Source organism: Barbus barbus, assembly GCF_936440315.1.
Source record: "Barbus barbus genome assembly, chromosome: 32".
Classification (NCBI taxonomy): Eukaryota; Metazoa; Chordata; class Actinopteri; order Cypriniformes; family Cyprinidae; genus Barbus; species Barbus barbus.
The window spans coordinates 4,529,443-4,551,045 of NC_136760.1; the positions used below are offsets into that span (position 1 = coordinate 4,529,443).

Here is a 21,603-nt window from a genome sequence, read left to right on the forward strand (position 1 = left end):
ACACCGCGTGCAGAGCGCTGTCGTCCGAAGATGGTCCTCGAGAGGATTTCGCCGCTTTTGTGGAGTGGATTCTGGTGAGAAACGGATCGCCTCTCACAGTCTCCTCAGAGGATGATCTCGCTAGAACCACTCCAGACCCAGAGCCCAGCCCACCATCTCCCCACGGTGCGGAGCACCAGCCCGAGCCCACCGATGACGGAGAGCCATTTCCCGCCGCGATCTGCGAGCCAGCGCGAAGCCGAGCGACTGAGCGGATGATCGTCCCGGAAGTAGAGCCCAACCCGTCAGACCAGGTGCGAGAGCCGGCGTCAGTGTTCATCACGAGGGAGCAAGCCGTGGACGGTGTGAGCGCGGAGTGGAGCTCCGCCCCCTGCACCGCGGCTGAGGGTGAGCTGAGGAGAAATCTGGGACCGCTGGACAGAGAGGGGGCGTCCGACTTTCCCGTGCCGGCTCCCTCCAGCCCTCCTGAGTTCCCGCTGGTTCCGCCCAGCCGTCCTGAAGTCCCGCTGGTTCCGCCCAGCCGTCCTGAAGTCCCGCTGGTTCCGCCCAGCCGTCCTGAAGTCCCGCTGGTTCCGTCCAGCCCTCCTGAGTTCCCGCTGGTTCCGTCCAGCCCTCCTGAGTTCCCGCTGGTTCCGTCCAGCCCTCCTGAGTTCCCGCTGGTCCCGCCCAGCTCTCCTGCGTCCCCGCTGGTCCCGCCCAGCTCTCCTGCGTCCCCGCTGGTCCCGCCCAGCTCTCCTGCGTCTCCACTGGTCCCGTCCAGCTCAGCTCTTCCCGAGCGCCCCCAAGTGTCCGCGCTTCCAGAGCGCCCTCCAGTGCCGGCTCCACGCACGTGCCCTCCAGTGCCGGCTCCACGCACGTGCCCTCCAGTGCCGGCTCCACGCACGTGCCCTCCAGTGCCTGCTCCTCGAAGATCCCCACCCTCCCACCCACTCCTGCCTCCTCCACCGCTGTCGTCTGGCAGCCCCCCCGCTCGCCCTCAGCCCTCTATCGGTACGGTGCGAGCCCCGTGGGTCTGCCATCCTCCAGCGTTGCCGGGGCTGGAGTATCCCTTACCTCCGCCTCCAGCCTCCGAGGCCCGGACTCCGCCTCGGTCCGTAGACCCAGTGGCTCCACCTCGGCTCCTAGCTCCCTCGCCTCCACCGTCACTCCTCGATCCACCAGCTCCACCGGGCTCCCTCGTCCCTCCGGCTCCGCCTTGGTCGGGCGTCGACCCGCCTTCGCCTCTGGACTCCTCTCCTCTGGCTGCGCCTCGTCGCTCCGTCCCACCGGCTCCGTTGGGCTCCTTCCTCCCTCCAGCTCCACCTTGGTCCTCAGTCGCTCCGGCTCCGCCGCGGATCTCCGGGTCTCCGCCTCCACCTCGGTCACCAGAGCCCTCGGCTCCACCCTGTCCCCCCGGATCCTCGGCATCACCCTGGCTCGTTGGCTCTCCGTCTCCGCCTCGGGCTCCTCCACCACCTGCTCCGCCGCCGTTGGTCGGCCCCCTGGAGTCGGCGGCCATCCCTCCTCCATGGCTCCTCCCTCCGTCGGCTCCACCGTGGGCCATCGTCACGGCTGTGGCCTGGGTCCAGCTGAGCGCCTCCTGCTCCGGGTCTCTCCTGTCTCTTCCCTGGCTCCTCCCTCCTTCGTCACCGCCTTGGTCTCTGTCTGCTGGCCCCCTCCCGGGTATCCGCCCTCCTCCTGAGCCGCCTCCCAAGTTCCCACCCGCCCCTCCCCTTTGGATGTTTCTATGGTGCGAGGACGCACCTTCCGGGAGGGGGGCGATATGTCAGGATCTTGGACCTGTTTTTGTTGTGTTTTGCTCCCCATGTGTTCTGTGACCCAGTTCCTCCCTCATGTTAATTGTTAATTTGATCCCAGGTGTGTCTCCTTAGGTCCCTCGTTATCCTGTGTTTATAAGCCCCAGTCCTTTCAGTTAGTTTTGTCGGTCGTTGAATTGTCTTCCCTGTCCGTGATGTGTTTCCTGTGCCTCCCATGCTCCTAGTTGGATTAAAGATTCTCGTGTTTGTGAATTCCTCGTCTCCTGGTCTCCGTGTTTCCGTGCTCCCGGGCAGAGTTGTGACACCAATATGCTAGTAATATGCATGCTAGTTAATAGTGAGAATCAGTCCTTAAAATAAAGTATTACCCAAAGTTACACCTGTAGGTGCGACAAGTCTTTATGAGTGGATCTTCAAGTAATTGAAGATGCAGTCACATTAGCGACACTTTTGCTAATTTCGCAGACAAAAAAGATTAATTGTCGGTTCTCGATAGTCTAGTGATGTATGAAGCACTTTCAAACCCAGAAGCTTTCTGTTGGTCAACGATGCAAATTCATTTGTCCACTTTGAACCTGTTGCGAAATCTGCATTGGGAGATTTCACCCTTGTGTGAAATTCCGGATTGCTTGGATTCTCATTATAATTACTGCATTTTGCATGCAAAAGTTGGCCGAACGATGGTAAATGTGACCTCAGCAAAACAAGGAGCAAAACAAATGGCTTTTTTCAGTGAGTCACTGAATCATTCATTACCGTATGTTTCTCAGAGAGTTTATTGGCTGAACAGTTAGTTACTACGTATTAACTTCATTCGTTGTGTAAAAGCAATATCATACTCGCAATCAGGCTGTTGTCTTGAATATAGCATAAATAGCAACTTTAGTTACAAATAAACATATTTTAAAGCTGCAAAATTGCCCTTTGGAGAATGTGAACAATGTTTGATGTTCTCTGTTTTAAATATAATCTGTCTGCAAAGGTGTTATTGCTACTTTTGCATTCTCTGTTGTGATTAGTGTTCTTTGGTTAATCTTTTTAACCTTGGTCCACGTGCATAAATTTTAAAGAGTCAAGCTTATCTGAAACACAATTCTTTTCGAGCCCTTGTACTTCCTTGTGCGTATGCGTGTGTATTTTCACCTTCATTTTGACTTTTACTGACACACATCAACAAAGTGTTGGGAGCATTTCTCACCAGGCTCCAAAGACCAGCATTCCTCTGAAGGGGGACACACCTTTGCCTTTGAGTAGATGCTGTCCATCTGGCTCAGAATGGTATTGTACTAAGAAAACAAAGAGAGCGATCAAAACACATCTCGATGCGTCATCAAGAGCTCTTCTTCCTCAGCTCCAGTGGTCAACTCACCTGCTCTCTCTCCGCGGTTGGGAGATTGGCAGGTCCCAGAACACTGATCTTTCTGATGATTTTCTTCAGGTCTGGATTAGTGAAGCTCTCCATGAGAGAGTCACTGAAGGTAGCCTTTGCTTTTTGACCCCATGCCTCTGTGAAAGCCTGCTCCTCCAAAGACGCAGCAATCTGAAGGAAACAATGAGGAGTGTCTGATTATTCCAAATCATTATTAACAATGACAAACTGTTATTAAATCTTAAAAATAAAATAAAATAAATATCCATAGGAATATCATGGATTTTTCTTATCTGAAGTCACTTAAAGCAGTTTTCATGTTTTGGTGAAATTTAATTAAATGATCATAAAACTGATCATATTTATTTGTTATTATATAGCATATAAACTGTATTTCTTCATTAATTTGAATTATATTAATGCATCATTTCTGATGCTAACTTGTTGATGTTGCTCTGATTGGTTCTGTTCAGTAAAAGATTGTAAGACTGATTCAAACTCATCTTTTTGAACTATTGATTGAATTGGTCATTAAGAGTCATATGTTCAGGAATCAGACTACACTATTCACACTGTATGTTTTTGATTCACTAAAAAGAACCACTTTGTAAGAGTCATGTGTTTAGGAATCAGACTAGTTATGCTGCATATTTTGGTTTCACTAAAAAGAACCAGCTCATAAGAGTCATTTGTTTGTGAATCATAATTCACAGCATGCATTGTATATTTTTGATTCACTTAAAAGAACTGACTCATAAGAGCCATTTGTTTGGAAATCAGATGACACTAGCTGCACTGAATATTTTTGCATCACTAAAAAGAATTAGCTCATAAGCCTAATTTGTTTGTGAATCTAAATGCACTGATTGCATTCTATGTTTTTGTAATGTATGTAAATTCACTCTCATTTGCTGACTAAAAAATGTTGACTCAACAGAAATACATTTCTCATTATTTCAGTCTGTTTTTGTATCACATGTAATGCAGACTGCAAATTCTCATTTATAATTTAGATTAAATATGATTTCATTTGCCATGGCACTAAAGATTCTGATAAATAGTGGTGCAGAACTTGCTACATACTTGTTTTTCTGCCCTTCTCCTCCAGTGAATAAACTAATTCTATTCTGGCACGTAACCCCCAAGGTTCAAGATCCAATCAATGCTGATAGATAAAATGAAGTACGGGCCTGTATTTCTTGGCGTTGATATTGTTTTGCATATTTTTTTTCTTTGATTAATTGTACATATTTCAGTAAATCTTGGCCTAGTAGTTATTACATGTGCTCTGACTTAACATGATGCTTTGATGTTTGAGTATTTTTATATAATTGTGTCACTGTATCGCTTTCTCTCCCCATGATTTTCAGTCCTCTTTTTTCATTCTCTGTTAATAATCATTTCTGGCTCTTGCTCAAGCCTCGAACTCTCTAAGAGTTTCTTTCATTCTTGTTATGTTTTCAATAAGACCTTGAATTGCTTTTGCAGTAACAAGGGATGAAATGAGGTGACTGAGTTCACACCATCCATCAATTTATTCTTTGGATCCTGACAGGAAATAATTTCTTTTGGGGAACACGAACAGCACCTGAAACAATCCAGACTGAGGTATAAAGCACCTGCTAGCTCACATGCCATAAAACAGTAGTGTGCCTGCTGTGGAGAAACTTTTAGTCATTAAATTTCAGTCAGTTAGACATCATTGAGCTGAGAATGTGGCTATATTGTAAAGGACAATGATTTCTTCCAGACTCTGTGTATTTGAGAGACTTAGGTCATGTGTTGGGTGAGGGATGTGGGGAAATAGAGGTGAAGTTGGATATTTGTCATTTGTCATTGAATATTTCAAAGCTTCACCAAAGATTTACATGTCACTCATTCACACTCATGTTGTTCAATTTCTTCCTTCTGCAGAACACAAAAGAAGATTTTGAAGAACGTTGGTAATCAAACAGTTTTGGTGACCATCGACCTCCATTGTATAGCCAAAAAATACTGAGACATTCTTCAAAATATACTGTATATTTTTTATGTTACACAAAATAAAGTCATAATGTTTTAGAATGACATGAGGGTGAGTAAATGTTGACAGAATTCACAATCATCCCTTTAAGAAAAATTCTGCACTGGAGATTAGTGTCACATGTCGGTTTCCTTTTAGTTCTGTTTTGCCCTTATTTGGTAGTTCCTGTCATTAATCATCGTTCATCCTGTTCACCTGTCTTGTGTTAATTATCTCGTTTACTCCTTTGTTTCTGTTTGCTTTATAAGAATTCAGTTTGATGTCTAGTGTTGTCAAATCTTAACGTTATGTTGGTGTGGAAGACTTTATTTATTGGAACTTTCGTGTCATTAAAGCCTATTTTACCGAACTCCCCGTTTCCTGCCTTCCCTGGTGCACGTCTCATAGCAATTAGTCTATTCAACCAATGTCTCATGCTTTTCAAAGATGGTGCTTCATCACCAAATAAATCATATATGATGGCCAAGTTGTGGACATGATTTTGCATCCAAATGAGAAACAATTAATTATTTGAATTGTTCTTATGAACTTGCCTGAAAAACAAGCATTCTGGTCCAATTCACGTACAAGTGATTCTTTTAATGAATCACTCAAAACAATCACAAGTTGATGAATGTTGATAAATGAATCTGATGAATCCTTTGCTAAATGAAGTCACAAATCTGCCAGAGCGGTTAAAAAGAGAGTTCACCCAAAAATGAAAAGTACTCACCTCATGGCTTTTCTGTGCCTTGACCGTGGTAGGACCCTTGCTGTCTATGGAGCGTCAGAAAGCTCATGGATTTCACCAAAAATATCTTCATTTGTGTTCCGAAGGTCTTACACGTTTGGAACGACATGAAGGTGCGTAATTAATGACAGAATTTTCATTTTTGGGTGAACTATCTTTAATGAATCAAGATCTGATTAATTTGCTGAACTTGCTGTACATTTACTTCAGGATGTTATACTTAAAGCAAGATTTTTACAGACCAGTTGTTCAAAAACAGGATTCTCCAAGACACACAATGACACGCAACACTAAAATAGTGCAATAAATTTGAACTAAACAGCATAAAATGCAACATACTATGATGAGCATAAATGCTCACAAAAACAAACTATACATAACTATTTAAATATTCTATTATTTTGGTGTAAATTAAAGGTGGTTTATACTCTTTACCTCCAGAAAAGGTATAAAAATAAAATAGATTTTTAAGAATAAAATAAAACTAAAATTATAGCAGTACAATTATAACACCAAAACCTGGCATAAGTGTAAATGTTTCAAAATTAAGATTTATACATCATCTGAAAGCTTTCCATTGATGTATGGTTTGTTAGGATAGGACAATATTTGGCCGAGATACAACTATTTGAAAATCTGGAATCTGAGGGTGCAAAAAAAAAAAAAAAATATTGAGAAAATCACCTTTAAAGTTGTCCAAATGAAGTTCTTTGAAATGCATATTTACTAATCAAAAATTAAGTTTTAATATATTTACGGTAGGAAATTTACAAAATATTTTCATGGAACATGAACTTAATATCCTAATGATTTTCATCAAAAAGAAAAATTTATAATTTTGACCCATACAATGTATTTTTGGCTATTGCTACAAATATACCCAGCGACCGACTTGAGACTGGTTTTGTGGTCCAGGGTCACATATGTTAAAGCAACAGCAGGGTTTAAGCTAGCATTTTTACATTCTTTTTCTGTTAAAATTCCTTACATGTCTAGTGTACATTCTTCCTAAAGGTTTATTGTATCCTGGACTTGGGTGCGTCACTCTTTCTTGATGTTTTACCCCTTCCTGCTGTGAACGTTTGACCCCAGCATCCCTTCTCTGTTATGATAAACGCAGGGCGCGATGACCCTGTCAAAGCGGTTGCACTCATTAGTTCATGAGGTGATGCCTTTGTTGACCCGAGTGGAGATGAGCTTCCATCACTGATTAACAAGCTGGTGACACATGCATTTATCTCTATTATCTCTCATCCTTCACTTTGCATGTTCACACTCGGTTTTCCTCTGAGATAAAGATGGCTAGCTTCTTGTTTTTTCACCTCTTCTTCCAAGGTCCCATTTGTTCTGTCATGTTGTAAGAATGTGATAAGTCCGACCAGTGTGCAAGGTTCAAGGCTTGACATGAAACAGTAACATCATAACGACTTGTGACTGACACCATAAAAAGGGTGATGAGCTCAATCTGGTGTGCTTTGGCTTGGCTCTGAAACATCCCTGCAAACCTCACTAAACACTTCCCTCTCTCTAATCGGCAGATGTTTGATGGGTATGGAATGTGAGTTTTCCAAGCAGATTGTACTTGTTTTCCACCTCATTGTGTCTTTGAAGGATCTAAACTGTTTTTAAAGGAATCTTTTGTGATCTTTTGCTCTTTTCTGAGAGCTTTATTAAAAGACCTCTTGACTGATTCCAGCCTCTCTTGCTGTTTGATCTGATGCACTGACTGGCCTCACTCAACACAGAAATGAAATTATGGGCTACGCATGGCCACTCTGCCACAGAAATTGAGCAGAGAGAAAGATAATTTCTAATGTATGGGACTGGCATGGCAGAAAAGCGGATTGTGGAATTCGCTTGCATGAAGAATGCAGACCCTAGGGATGCATTTACATAAACATTTTTTTCACAGACATCTGGCACAGATCAGATTTTTGGCATCAGATTTAGGCCAATTTCAAATGTGGTTCTACTGCTGCACTCGCTAAATAATAATTCAGTGGCTTTGCAAGTATCACAATAATAAATAAGTGTGCTGCTGTGCGTCCCTGTGTGTAATAAGCAAAGTGAACGAGCGTTGTGGACCCACCCAGAGGCGCATTTTCGGTTGCACTTTAATTTACAGTACGTGTAATTGCATGTACTTACAATATACTTACAGTGTACTTATCCAAGAAAGTACTGGTAATATAAGGTAACTACATGGGGTAGGGTTAGGTTTAGGGTAGGTTCAGGGTTAATAGGCAAGGCAAGGCAAGGCAAGTTTATTTATATAGCACATTTCATACACAGTGGTAATTCAAAGTGCTTTACATAAAAGAAAGTGAAATAGACATTAAAAATCAATAAAAACATGGAAATAAAAATAATAAAAACAAGGAAATTTAAAATGATATAGAAATTGATTTAAAATGAATTTAAAGAAAATGATTATACATAAAATTCATTGCAGTCAGTTCGGACATATAGCACAGTGCTCATTCAAATGCACAGTTACACAGATGAGTTTTGAGTCTTGATTTAAATGTGGCTAATGTTTTAGCACATCTGATCTCTTCTGGAAGCTGGTTCCAACTGCAGGCCGCATAATAGCTAAAAGCAGACTCCCCTTGTTTTGTGTGAACCCTTGGTATTTCTAACTGACTCGATCCTAATGATCTGAGTGGTCTGTTCGGTTTATATTCAGTGAGCATATCAGCAATATATTTAGGTCCTGGGCCATTGAGTGACTTATAAACAAGTAAAAGTACTTTAAAATCAATCCTAAATGTAACTGGAAGCCAGTGTAAGGACCTGAGGACTGGTGTGATATGCTCAGATTTTCTGGTTCTAGTCAGAATCCTGGCAGCAGCGTTCTGGATGAGCTGCAGCTGTCTAATGGTCTTTTTGGGAAGGCCGGTGAGGAGACCATTACAGTAATCCACCCTGCTGGTGATAAAGGCATGAACAAGTTTCTCCAAGTCTTGACTGGAAACAAAACATCTAATTCTTGCAATGTTTTTGAGATGATAGTATGCTGATTTAGTTACTGCTTTGACATGACTACTGAAACTAAGGTCTGTCTCCACAATCACCCCAAGATTTCTGACTTGATTTTTAGTTGTTTGATCCCTAGAGTCAAGGTATGCATTCACCTTGAGAACTTCATCTTTGTTTCCAAATGCAATGACTTCAGTTTTCTCCTTGTTTAACTGAAGAAAGTTCTGGCACATCCAACTGTTAATTTCATCAATGCATTGGCAGAGGGTGTCAATGGGGCTGTAGTCATTTGGAGATAAGGCTAGGTAAATCTGGGTATCATCAGCATAGCTGTGATAGGCAATTTGGTTCTTCATCATTATCTGACTTAGTGGGAGCATATACAGGCTAAACAAGAGCGGTGCAAGAATTAAGCCTTGTGGGACTCCACATGTCATGGCCGTCCACTTAGACTTATGCTCTCCTATACTCACATAATACCCTCTCCCTTCTAAGTATGATCTGAACCATTTGAGTGCCATCCCAAACTCATTGCATTTGCTGTCGGAGAGCATTTCACTGGGAATCTGACTGGGGGGGTTTGTCAGTCTCTCAACAGTCGCAAAAAGAGTGCGAGTGTTGTTTAAGTTGCTGTTTATAAGGTTAGAAAAGAAAGTCTGTCTAGCTGTGGCTAGTTCCACATTGAAAGCATGAAGGCTGTCTTTATAGATGCTATAGTGAATTTCGAGCTTCGTCTTCCGCCACATCCGCTCAGCTTTTCTGCATTGTCTTTTCATGCTCTGAACTGCTGTTGATTTTCTCCAAATTGATTTCTGTTTCCCCGTCTTCTTGCTGACCTTTATCGGGGCAATATCATCAATAACATTCTTAATTTTTGAGTTAAATGACTCCAGGAGAAGATCAACAGTGTCTGCAGAATTGCTTGGTGTTAATGACATTGCCTTCATAAATAGCGCACTTGTGTTCTCGTTAATGCATCTCTTACTGATAGAGACAGATCTAGATTCAGTGGTGACTGAGATCAATATATCAAAGAAAATACAGAAGTGATCAGATAGTGCTACATCCTTAATAACAATGGATGAAATGTTTAGACCTCTACTGATGAGTAAATCTAGAGTGTGTCCACGATTGTGTGTGGGTCCGTGCACATGCTGACTCAGGTCAAAAGTGTTTAAAATAGTTATAATTTCATTTGTAGTTTTGATTTCTGCATTATCTATGTGAATATTAAAATCCCCTGCAATAGCAAAACAGTCAAACTCTAAGGAAATCATTGATAACAGTTCAATGAACTCATCAACAAAGGCTGGAGAATATTTTGGAGGCCTGTAAATAATGATAAACAGGGTGCGTGGAGCACCTTTCAGCACAATACCTAGGTGTTCAAAAGACAAATACTGACCAAATGACATTTGCTTGCACTGATAAACATCTTTAAACAGAGCAGCTACACCTCCACCTCTCCTAACAGTCCTGCAGACACTTATAAAATTAAAGTTAGGAGGGGCTGTTTCATTAAGGACTGTTGCACTGCAGCTGTCTTCTAACCATGTTTCATTTAGAAACATAAAATCCAGGTTGTTTGTGGTTATTAATTCGTTGATCAGAAATTATTTATTTTTAAGTGAGCGAATATTTAAAAATGCTAACTTGATGGAATTACATTTTGTCTCTACAGCAGTCTTGGATTGATGCATTATAGGCTGCAGGTTAGATGGGTCAGCCGTACGGCTTGAGAAGGCCTTAGACTTTCTATCACGTGATAAAACAGAAATAGGCATGCTGGGTTCTAATCTCTATCACTGAGAGCTGTTATCAGTTGTTTTTGGTTCACCTACACCAGATGGAGAGGGGTTTGGGCCCTGGCGTTGTGGCAGCGGCCTGCAGCTGGGCCTGCAGTTTTTGGTGGTTGTGGGGCCCGCCGTTTTTTAGTTGATATCTGGGGGCTTGCAGTGAAAGAGTGGGAGAGTTTGGTCCCAGCATACACCAGTTCCTCCATTTTCTGTGAGTAGCTTAGAAGTGGGGATGCTGGAGAGAGGGAAAGTGTGTCTGGTGAGCAGGGCTCTGGCTCTGGTGTTTCCGGTGACTGTGAGATGTCGTTCTGGCTTCCCTGGCTGTTTTCCAGAAAGTCGTCCTTGGGTGCTGAGTCTTGGAGCTGTTGTAATACGTCACAGTCTGCATGTGATGAGCTCTGTGGGCAGGGCTCAGTTGGGATGTCCATGAGCAGTGCTTGTTGTGGCTGCGTGGTGTTATCAGTGTCCTCGTGGGATTTGTCAACCACATGTTGACTTAAAAGCTGACATGAAGTCCTGTGGTCACTCATATTCTGTCCAGGTGTGTGTGTGCCATTCAGGCCGAGTAGATTGGTACATACCGCTGAAGGATGACGGAGGGAGAAATAGATATTGTCTTTAAGCACTCTTGCACCGAGTCTGTTTAGGTGGAGGCCATCCAGTTTAAACAGTTGTCTGTGGCCCCAGAAAAGGTTGAAGTTGTCGATGAAGTTGACTCCTTTTATACTGCAGGTTCTTTGTAGCCATGTATTCAGCCCAAGCAACCGTGAGAACATGTTAGTTCCCCTTGCTGGGAGTGGTCCACTGATGAACGACTGGACTTCAAGACTTTGAAGAGTTTCAAAGAGTTTACTGAAATCCTTCTTAAGGAGTTCTGACTGCTCCTTCCGAATATCATTCTTCCCCACATGGATGATGGCTCGATTTGCAGTCTTGTGCTTCATCAGAATGTTCCGAAGTTCTTTGTTCACATCAGAGATGGTTGCTTGAGGAAAGCAGTATGTAGTTGTAGTCCTGCAACTGATGTTTCTGATAATAGCGTCACCCACTATCAGAGTCCTGGGCTCGGCTGCGCTCTGAGCTGAAAGCCGCTGTCTGCTCGACCTTGAGCGCCTGTTAGTAGCGATGTTAGCTGTTGGCTGATTCGATCCGTGTTTAGGCACATTTGCGGATTCCTCATCCACATTCATTAATGCTTCAAATCTGTTCTTAAGATGTATTGGGGGTGGTAGGATACCAGTGTTTACAAGTCTTGTCACAGCCGTATCTGGGGTAGAGGATGCTACGGCAGCAATACGAGATACTCATGATAATCTGATGTCTCGATTGCCTTTGGGTCTCGCTCCCTGTTTGTGCCATCGATGTATCTGTCGATCTGTTTCGGCTTTTTCCTCTACATGTATAAACTGTTGAGATTCACTATATTCACAGGACTCACCGGCTGTATGCTGAGGGGGTCCGTGATGACCATCTGCTGTGTGTTCCACCTGATTTGGAAGTCCAGCAAGTAACTTTGTTTCAAGAACCACAATCCTTTGTAGAAGTCTGTGACAGTTTCTGCAGCAAGTAGATTCCACGGGAGGCATTTTCTCTTGTCTGTTTGGATGTAGACAGCTGTGTTTTTCCGTCTCTGGAATGTAAACTGCTGGGAAAGAATCTTAATTTTCCCCCAAAAATGTGTTGTCTGAGCACTGTGCTGATCTGCTGAAGTTAAAATCTTAGAGAGATCTGAGAAAAGTGCAAAAATAGGGAGCAGAGCAAGTGCAAGAGCGTCCGAACAGTAGCAAAGCCGGAAGTTATTACCTAGTTATTGTAATTACTACAATAAGTACATAGTATGTACATGAGGAACAGGACTGTAAAATAAAGCGCTACCGCATTTTCCACTAACGCGCTCTTTAAATAACAAAAAAATATGTTTGAGTTGGTCTATGGCGCAGTCTATTTTCTTGCACCGCATTGCGCCAGGTGTATGATAGGGCCCTTTGTCATTATTTGCATGGGTGCCATCATGTTTACATGACGTCATGCATCGCATCACGGTTCATTTGGGGTCGTGGCTTTCCACACAATTTTTTAATTACGTAATCCAAGTTCCCTTCCAGGAACTTCGAGCTATGTCCGAAGACGCTATGGGAACGCCATCAGCGTAACCGGCGCTCTGAATATTATTTACAACCAGTCTAATGGATGGGCGAGGCGTCACGGGCGGGGTGACGTCACGACCAGGAAGTATATAAGCACGTGCGGCGGAGCCCGCGTCAGCTTTCTGTCATTCAGCAAGCGCTCTGTGCGTTGTCAGTCTGATTCTTTGTCTTGTGAGTCTTATTTGGTGTTGTCTGTCTCAGAAAACTTAGGAGAACATGCCTAAAGCTAAGGCAAAGACTAGGGGCGATCCCAGATCGCGTTTCAGGTTGTGTGTTAGTCCCTGCCTTCGTTACATCACGAGTGGGGACACACACAGCCTGTGCGTGGTCTGTTTGGGTGCGGAGCATGCGGCATTAGCTCTCGAGGGAGCTGATTGCCTGCACTGTGAGCGGCTCCCGCTGCGCACACTCCGCACCCGGAAGGCTCTCTTCGAGAAGGGAGCCTTCGCGAGCCTCCCACGCGGTGCTGGCCCCGCTGCTGCCGAGGCAGAGCGGCTGCTACACTCGTGGGGCTCGCAGGCTGATCTGGCTGGCGGGAGTGAGACGGGCATGTCTCTATCTCCTCCCGTATCCGCCAGATCTGGTGTCCCGTCTCTCGGGGAAGCAGTTACTTCCCCCAGAGATGAGGACTCAGCGCTTCGTCTATCTTCCTCCGAGGAGGTTGATGTGACGAGCGTTGAAGGGGTTGCGCCGCCTCTCTCGCCCCAATACGAGGAGCTTTTAGAGGTGGTAACTCGGGCAGCGGCCAAGCTTGACATCAGTTGGCCCCCCGAGAAAACAGCTGTGCCGCAGTCCAGCCTGCTGGACGAGCGTTTCCTGCGCTCGCGGCCGCCACCTCTACGCAGGAGCCTTCCTTTCTTCCCCGATCTCCACACCGAGGTGTCGAGATCCTGGGCGAAACCGTATACATCCCGCCCTTTCGTTCCCGCGTCAGATTACTACGGTAATGTGCGGGAATTGGACGGGCGTGGATACAGGGCGATGCCCCGGATTGAGCAGATGCTCGCGGGCTATCTGTCTCCTTCCATGGCGTCGTCCTTGAAGGCTCCTACCCTGCCCACTAGGCCTCTGCGCACCACATCATCCCTAGTGGGCAAAGGGTATGCGGCAGCAGGACAGGCTGGTGCGTGTCTGCACACGATGGCTGTGTTGCAGGTGTACCAGGCCGAACTGCTGAAGGAGTTAGATGAGTTCGGGGATATCAGAGCCGACGATATCTCAGAGCTCAGGAGAACCGCCGATTTGTCTCTCCGCGCCACCAAGGAGTCGGCCCGTGCGATCGGACGCTCCATGGCAGCTATGGTGGCAGCGGAGAGGCATTTGTGGCTGACCCTGTCCGACATCAAGGAGAAGGACAGGGTCTGCATCCTGGACGCCCCGCTTCAGCCTTCTGGCCTGTTCGGCGACGCTGTGAGCACCGTCGTCGACAGGTTTCAGGAGGCCCGCAGGCAAGCGGAGGCGTTTCGCCGGTTCCTTCCCCGCCGCTCTCTTACTCTGGAGGCTGCTGGGCGGGAGCAGCCTCCTCCGCATACCAGCTCCTCGCACAGGGCTGCGCAGAAAGAGAGCGTCGCCTCTCGTGCTCCCCCGAGACGGAGCCGAGGGCAGCGGCGGTCCGTGCCGGGGACTTCAAAGCCCAAGACAGACCTGAGGGATGTCTTGGCGGCCAAGAGGTCCGCGGCAAGGAAGTCCTGATGGGCGAGCCCCAGGACTTCGGAGGGCGACCCCTACTGGGGTGGAGCGGCTCACACCGCGGCTCACGGTGACCGTCTCCCCTCGGTGCCCTCCGGGGATTTGTCTGCCAACCCTGCAGTTCCAGGGCACAGCAGGTCCCAGCGAGCGTTATTCTCAGGTTCTACCGCCTGTGACTTCAGCGGGCCTGAGAGACTCGCCTCAGCCGCCAGATTACGCGTCTCCTGTCGGTGCGCCGCAGCAAGACAGCGGTCTGGCCGCTTCTCTAACACCAGAGGTCAGTCTCGAGAGACTGATTCCCTTAGTAGATCGTTTGGCAGCCTGGCAACGGCTGCCGAACGTGTCTCTCTGGGTCCTGCGGACGGTAGAGGCTGGCTATTCCATCCAGTTCGATGGGCCACCCCCACGGTTCAACGGGGTCTGTGTGACTACGGTCCGCCCCGAGCAGGCTCTGGTCCTGGAACAGGAAGTCAACACTTTGCTGAAAAAGGAAGCCATAGAGTTGGTTCCACCTCACGAAGTGTACACCGGCTTCTACAGCCGATACTTCATTGTTCCGAAGAGGGACGGAGGGCTGAGGCCCATACTGGACTTGCGTCTCTTGAACCTCTCAGTCAGATCGCTGAAGTTCAAGATGCTGACGGTCAAGCAGATCGTATCTCAAATCAGGTCCGAGGACTGGTTTGTCACGATAGACCTCAAAGACGCCTATTTCCATGTGTCCATCCTTCCCTCTCACAGGAAGTTCCTGAGGTTCGCTTTCGGGGGCAAAGCGTACCAATATCGGGTTCTTCCCTTCGTCCTAGCACTCTCACCCCGCACTTTCACCAAGTGTGTAGATGCGGTCCTGGTCCCGTTGCGACTGCAAGGCATCCGCATACTAAATTATATCGACGATTGGTTGATCCTTGCTCAATCAGAGCAGTTGGCAGCTCAGCATCGAGATGTCATTCTTGCCCACATGAAAGATTTGGGGTTAAGACTAAACGCCAAAAAGAGTGTGCTTTCTCCAGCTCAGAGAACCACTTATCTAGGCGTGGTGTGGGATTCGACCACGATGCAGGCTCGTTTGACCCCTGCTCGGATCGAGTCGATCCTCACGGCAGTCAGGAGAGTGCGAGAAGGCCAGCCATTCACTGTCAAGCAGTTTCAGAGGCTGCTTGGGCTCATGGTAGCTGCGTCCAGCGTAATTCCTTCTGGCCTGCTGTACATGAGGCCCTTACAGTGGTGGCTCAAGACCAGGGGGGTCTCCCTGAGGGGAAACTCGCTCCACGCTGTCAAGGTGTCACGGCGCTGCATCCGTGCCTTAGACATGTGGACGAAACCCTGGTTCTTGTCCCAGGGCCCGGTGCTGGGAGCTCCTTGTCGCCGCGTCTCGCTAGCGACGGACGCTTCCCTCACCGGTTGGGGTGTGGTCATGAGTGGCCACCCTGCCCGCGGTCTGTGGAGTGGTCGCCACCTGACGTGGCATATCAACTGGCTAGAGATCCTAGCTGTGTTCCGTGCTCTCAAGCACTTCCTCCCAGACCTGAGAGATCGCCACGTGCTGGCCCGCACCGACAGCACGGCAGTGGTCTCTTACATCAACCACCAAGGAGGTCTGCGATCGCGCCCCTTGTACAAGCTGGCACACCAGATCCTTGTGTGGTCCCAGGGCAAGCTCCTATCATTGAGAGCTGTGCACATTCCTGGGTATCTCAACATCGGAGCAGACGTCCTGGGTTTTTGGCCAAGCACAGGTGGACCTCTTTGTGACTCGAGAGTCGGCGCAATGTCCCCTTTGGTTCTCTCTAGCTCCTCCAGCGCCTCTGGGACTGGATGCTATGGTACAGACCTGGCCGAGGCTTCGTCTGTACGCCTTCCCCCCGATCGCTCTGCTCCCGGGAGTTTTGGCGAGAGTGCGCCGGGACGCGGTCAGCCTACTGTTAGTAGCACCGTTCTGGCCGGGCCGAGTATGGTTCTCGGATCTGATTTCCCTCCTCGACGGCACCCCGTGGCTGGTACCGATCAGGAGCGATCTCCTCTCACAGGCCGGGGGCACCCTTGTGCACCCCCGCCCGGAGTGCTGGAGGCTGTGGGTGTGGCCCCTGAGGGGGCACAATTCATAGCTTCCGGTCTGTCAACCGAGGTTGTCGAGACCATCCTCCAATCCAGAGCTCCCTCTACAAGGAAACTGTACGCCTTGAAGTGGAAACTCTTCACTTCATGGTGCGGGGACCGCCAGCTCGACCCAGTCAACTGCCCGATCCGCGCAGTTCTGGAGTTCCTGCAGGCCCGCTTCTCCGCAGGGTTAACCCACCCCACTATTAAGGTCTACGTGGCAGCTATCTCGTCGTACCACGCCCTTATCGGTGGCCAGTCAGTGGGCAGACTCCCCCTGGTTACACGTTTCCTCCGCGGTGCGCTGAGGCCGCCTGTACGACCCCGTGTCCCCACATGGGACCTGGCTGTGGTACTAGAGGCTCTGGGCAGAGCACCCTTCGAGCCTCTCGGGGAGATAACTGATAGACTCCTCACGATCAAGACCGTCTTTCTGCTGGCTATCACCTCTCTGAGGAGGGTGAGTGACCTCCAGGCCCTATCTGTGGCCCCTTCGCATATCGACTTTGCGCCTGGTTCGGCGAAAGTCTTCCTCTACCCCCGCGCGGGGTACATACCGAAGGTTCTGACGGTCGTACTACAGCCGGTCGTACTCCAGGCCTTTTGTCCTCCTCCCTTCAGGGAGCCCGACCAGGAAAGGCACAACTGTGTGTGTCCAGTGCGAGCACTGGACACATACATCCACAGAGCTGCCCTGTGGAGAAAGACGGACCAATTGCTCGTGTGCTTTGGTCCGCCTAAGAGGGGTCTTCCAGCTTCGAAGCCCACTCTTAGCAGGTGGATAGTGGATGCCATCAATCTGGCATACGAGACCTCTGACCTTCCCCCGCCGTTGGGAGTCAGAGCACACTCGACCCGAGGTGTGGCGGCCTCCAAGGCCTTCTGGGCAGGTGTCTCCATGCAAGACATCTGCAACGCTGCTGGGTGGTCCACGCCCCTGACATTCGCCAGGTTTTACAACCTCGACATCAGAGCCACTCCAGGCTCCTCCGTCCTTTCAGCCTGACACCAGGCAGGGACTTGTCAGTCTGGCGGCGTTGGTATTGCGTTCCCATAGCGTCTTCGGACGTAGCTCGAAGTTCCTGGAAGGGAACGTACCAGGTTACGTATGTAACCCAGGTTCCCTGAAGGGAACGAGAGCTACGCCCCGAGCCACACTTCCGGCATCCCTGCCAGCGCTTGCTTCATGACTTGAAGCTGACGCGGGCTCCGCCGCACGTGCTTATATACTTCCTGGTCGTGACGTCACCCCGCCCGTGACGCCTCGCCCATCCATTAGACTGGTTGTAAATAATATTCAGAGCGCCGGTTACGCTGATGGCGTTCCCATAGCGTCTTCGGACGTAGCTCTCGTTCCCTTCAGGGTACCTGGGTTACATACGTAACCTGGTACGTTTTCCAAGCTGCTTGGAAGTTTGAAATTTCAACTTTTTCATCTAATTTGATTTGCAGACATAAGCGGCTTCTCGCTTGTGTTATCCTAAATTGCTGCAGTCATCAACAGTGCCCGAAAGGCACATCAGCATATGCTGCATTAGCATAACCTCTGTCAACCATCTGTTGAATGCACACCACCAACATGCCTACGGTCATGATGACTGCGAAACCAAAAATACCTGCTCCAGCAACCATGAGCGGCGTCCTGTGACGGCGGTCTCTGTGGAATGAGTGTGAAGGGCGTGTTGCTTTGATACAGTGCTGCTTTATCTTCATACGCAGTCAGGGTGAGTCCCACTCACAGCAACAATCTGGCCTCACGCCTGCCGCCTCCAATAGAGATGCCCAAAACAGAGGCTCTTTGATCACCTCGTTTGATGTGTCTGAAATAATAGACATCACACCAGGCGTCGCTCAGGCTCTGCCCAGCTCTCTATCAACTCTTTTTACAGCTTTTTGTGTTGAGGTTTGGTTCAGATGTTGAGCAGCGAGTTTGAGCCGTTAGCGGTGCCAGCACCCATTTGAAAAGCTGTGAGTGAGTGTTGAGACAGCTGTGAAACTGTTGAGACAGCTGTCTGAAGGAGGCGAGCTGTGTGTGTGTGAGAGCAATGGTGACCACCTCGCCTCTGCATTCATCACACTGGCATCCAGTCAAACTTTTGTTCACAGTCTATATCAACTTCTGTTTTTCTGCGTTGAACTGAACCGAAGTGCTTTATCATTTAAACACAGATTGGATGGAGAGACAGATTCAGTAAGCAGTTTGTTTTACCATGCTGAGATGTTATAAGCTTTCCGTTCTACCAGTATCTGGTAGGGATGAATTACATTCGGCACTATATCTGTTATTGGCTGATATTTTGGTAACTTTTCACAATAGTTAGTTTAAGTAAGTTAATGCATTAAAGATCACCCAAAAAGGAACATCTGTCATTTACTCTCCTACAAGTTTTTGATTTTGAAGAGTGTTGGTAACCAATCAGTTCCTGGTAGCCATTGAAGTCCATGGTATGCAAATAAATAAATAAATATGGAAGTCAATGGCTACCTTCAGCTGTTGGTTACTCGCATTCTCCAAAATATCTTCTTTTGTGTTAAACAAAATTAAATATATATATATATTCATATGTTCTGAATAACATGAGGGGAGTAAATGATGTCAAAATGTTTGATTTTGAGTGAACTATCCCATTAACTAACAATGATGAATATATTTATTAGTGTAGTTTTAAATTTTTGTTGATGTTGTAACAACTGTTCATTGTTAGTTCATGTTCTCAGGTCCATTAAATAATATTAATGTATTACTTTTAATAATTAGTAAATGTTGAACTCTACATGAACTAATATTAATTAATGCTTCAGAAGTATTTTTCATTGTTAGTTAATTTTAACAAATGTTAACAAAAGAAAACTTACTGTAAACTGTGACCTTTTTTTATTAAATGTATTGGTGTTGTCAGTTTATTTTTAATTTAGACAACATAGTGTTTTATAATTTATTTATTGAGTTGTTTTTTTGTTTTGTTTTCAAATAAACCATTTCTTGGTTATCACCCATTACATTGTTCATTAAAGAATTATTGTCTTATCAATATTGGAAATTGGAAATATGATCTGATTTCTTAACATGATTAGGACTTTTTCTCTATGAAATGCCCAACACTTGGCATCCCATAGGTAAGAAAGTCCCAAATGGCATTTCAACATCTCAATGGTTTCTCCTTGATAGCATTGATCTGTTCATATTGAATTTAAGTCCCACCTCGAAGCCCACTCCTAAAGCCCTTCCTCTACCACCGGTTCTGTCTGGCTTGTTAGACTCCCCGGTTCTGTCCGGGACCTTAGATTCCTAAGCTAAGCATGTCCATCTAGTGAGGCTGCTCCTTGGTGTCACTGTGATCCTCCATATTCCCTTGGCTCCACCATTGTCCTCTGTCCCACTGGCTTCACCTCAGTCGTCCGAGCCTGTGATGTTGCCCTGGTCCTGGACTCCTTGGTCTCCACCAGCAGCTTTGCCTCAGGTTTCCAGTCCACCGGTTCCACCATGGGCTTCTCTTTTGCTGGCTCCTCCATGGGGGTCTCCAGCTCTGACGTGGTCCATGGCCTCCATGGTTTTATCGTCACCTTTCCCTAACACTTCTTCCTTACCGGTGATACGCATCTGTGTATGTCATGTCTGGTTTGGGTTTGTTCTTGTTTTCTTAGTTTCTGTGTCTGTCTTGTGGTTTCTGATTAGTTACACTTGTGTCTCGTTTAGTTCCTATTTATTTCAGTGTGTGTATAAAAATAGCACTCTGTTTGTTCATTGAGTTGTCAGTCGTGTTTGTGTGTAAAGCTGTGTGCATTTGTATTACTAGGAATTCTTGGATTACCTTTTTTTTTTTTTTTTTTAAATAAATACCTGCTGCATTTAGATGCTTTACACAATTTTACCCAACTTCTCATAAGCTGTGAAAGAGCAAGGAAATGATGACACATGGATATATTCTTGTAATGATTAGTCAAGTCCTTTTAACACAAGTGAGTGTTGCTCAATAATCTCACAATTATTGCTCACTCGATTTAGTAAAACTTCACAGGAATCCTCAAACTGTCTACTATTAATCACAATACCCATAAACCCAGTGGGAGACATGTAATTGTGACGTTTTTTCGTAAGCTGTTAAATTATTACAGGCTTTCCAAAGAGCTGTCGAAATGGCTGATTCTTCAGTCCTATATGCAAAACAGGCTTTATAGCAGAACCACGCTGCCTGAATTCAACTGTTCCACATGCAAGTCAATCGTGGATCATGTTACATCAAGTTTTGTGCAGTTGTAGCTTGTCAGACTACAAGCAGTGTTACTGGGTGTCTGTAAAACCCATACTGGGTGTCTGTAAGTACCTGCAGCTGCGAATTGTGATCTGTCAGGTTGGTGTTGTAGTTCCAGCTGGCCTCTGTGCTGAAGTAGAAAACCTGCTCGGCGGTTGAGTTGTAGTCGCTCACGAAGCTCTCAGCTCCTGTCTCTGTCATAGGATAATCCCCCGGGATCCACTCGGGTTTCAGAGCCACGCTCGTGCTGACGAGAGTCAGCAGCACCACTGCCCGGTACATAATGGACCACAGCTGCGACGTGAGGAACGGGAAGAGTGCAGGAATGAAAGTTCCCTGAGGAGCCGTCTTGACACTCTCACTGCTGGATGCTCCTGTCCTGTGGTTGTTTCCTATCTGTGTCCTTCCTTCCCCCTTTCCCCTGTTAATCAGGCACAGAGCAACCACTGTCGGCTCTTTTAAGTGCCAGTTTAACCCAACCCACCCTCTCTCTTGAAAGATACACACAGTTGCTCTCTTTCGCTCTCTCTGTATCTGTCCCTCCTACTTTCCCCTTCCTCCTCTCTACCAGGATCTCCCTCTACCTTTTAGTCTCTCTCAACTTCTTCTGGACACCTGGATTTTATAAAAAGAAAAATAATTTCATAATATCTCAGTCGTTTTTCTGAAACAGCAGTGAAGACCTTGCATGCATTTCAGGAAACATCTTGACAGTGTTTCCAACAGTTGAGGTTTCCAAGACATTCAATAAGAAGTGTGG

The 21,603-nt window shown here is 46.7% G+C and overlaps 1 protein-coding gene across 1 annotated transcript in view; it reads right to left on the bottom strand.

Moving 5' to 3' along the window:
• LOC306852139 (angiotensin-converting enzyme-like) overlaps positions 1–21,319 on the bottom strand; it is a 40,745-nt gene extending 19,426 nt beyond the window's left edge. Inside the window, exons 1-3 of the mRNA XM_079388800.1 lie at positions 20,916–21,319; positions 3,127–3,297; positions 2,956–3,043 (exon numbers count right to left, since the gene is read on the bottom strand). Coding sequence (XP_079244926.1) covers positions 2,956–3,043; positions 3,127–3,297; positions 20,916–21,125 — 469 coding nt within the window. The 5' untranslated portion in view covers positions 21,126–21,319. The remainder of the gene's footprint in view (positions 1–2,955; positions 3,044–3,126; positions 3,298–20,915) is intronic.
• Positions 21,320–21,603: the final 284 nt, after the last annotated feature.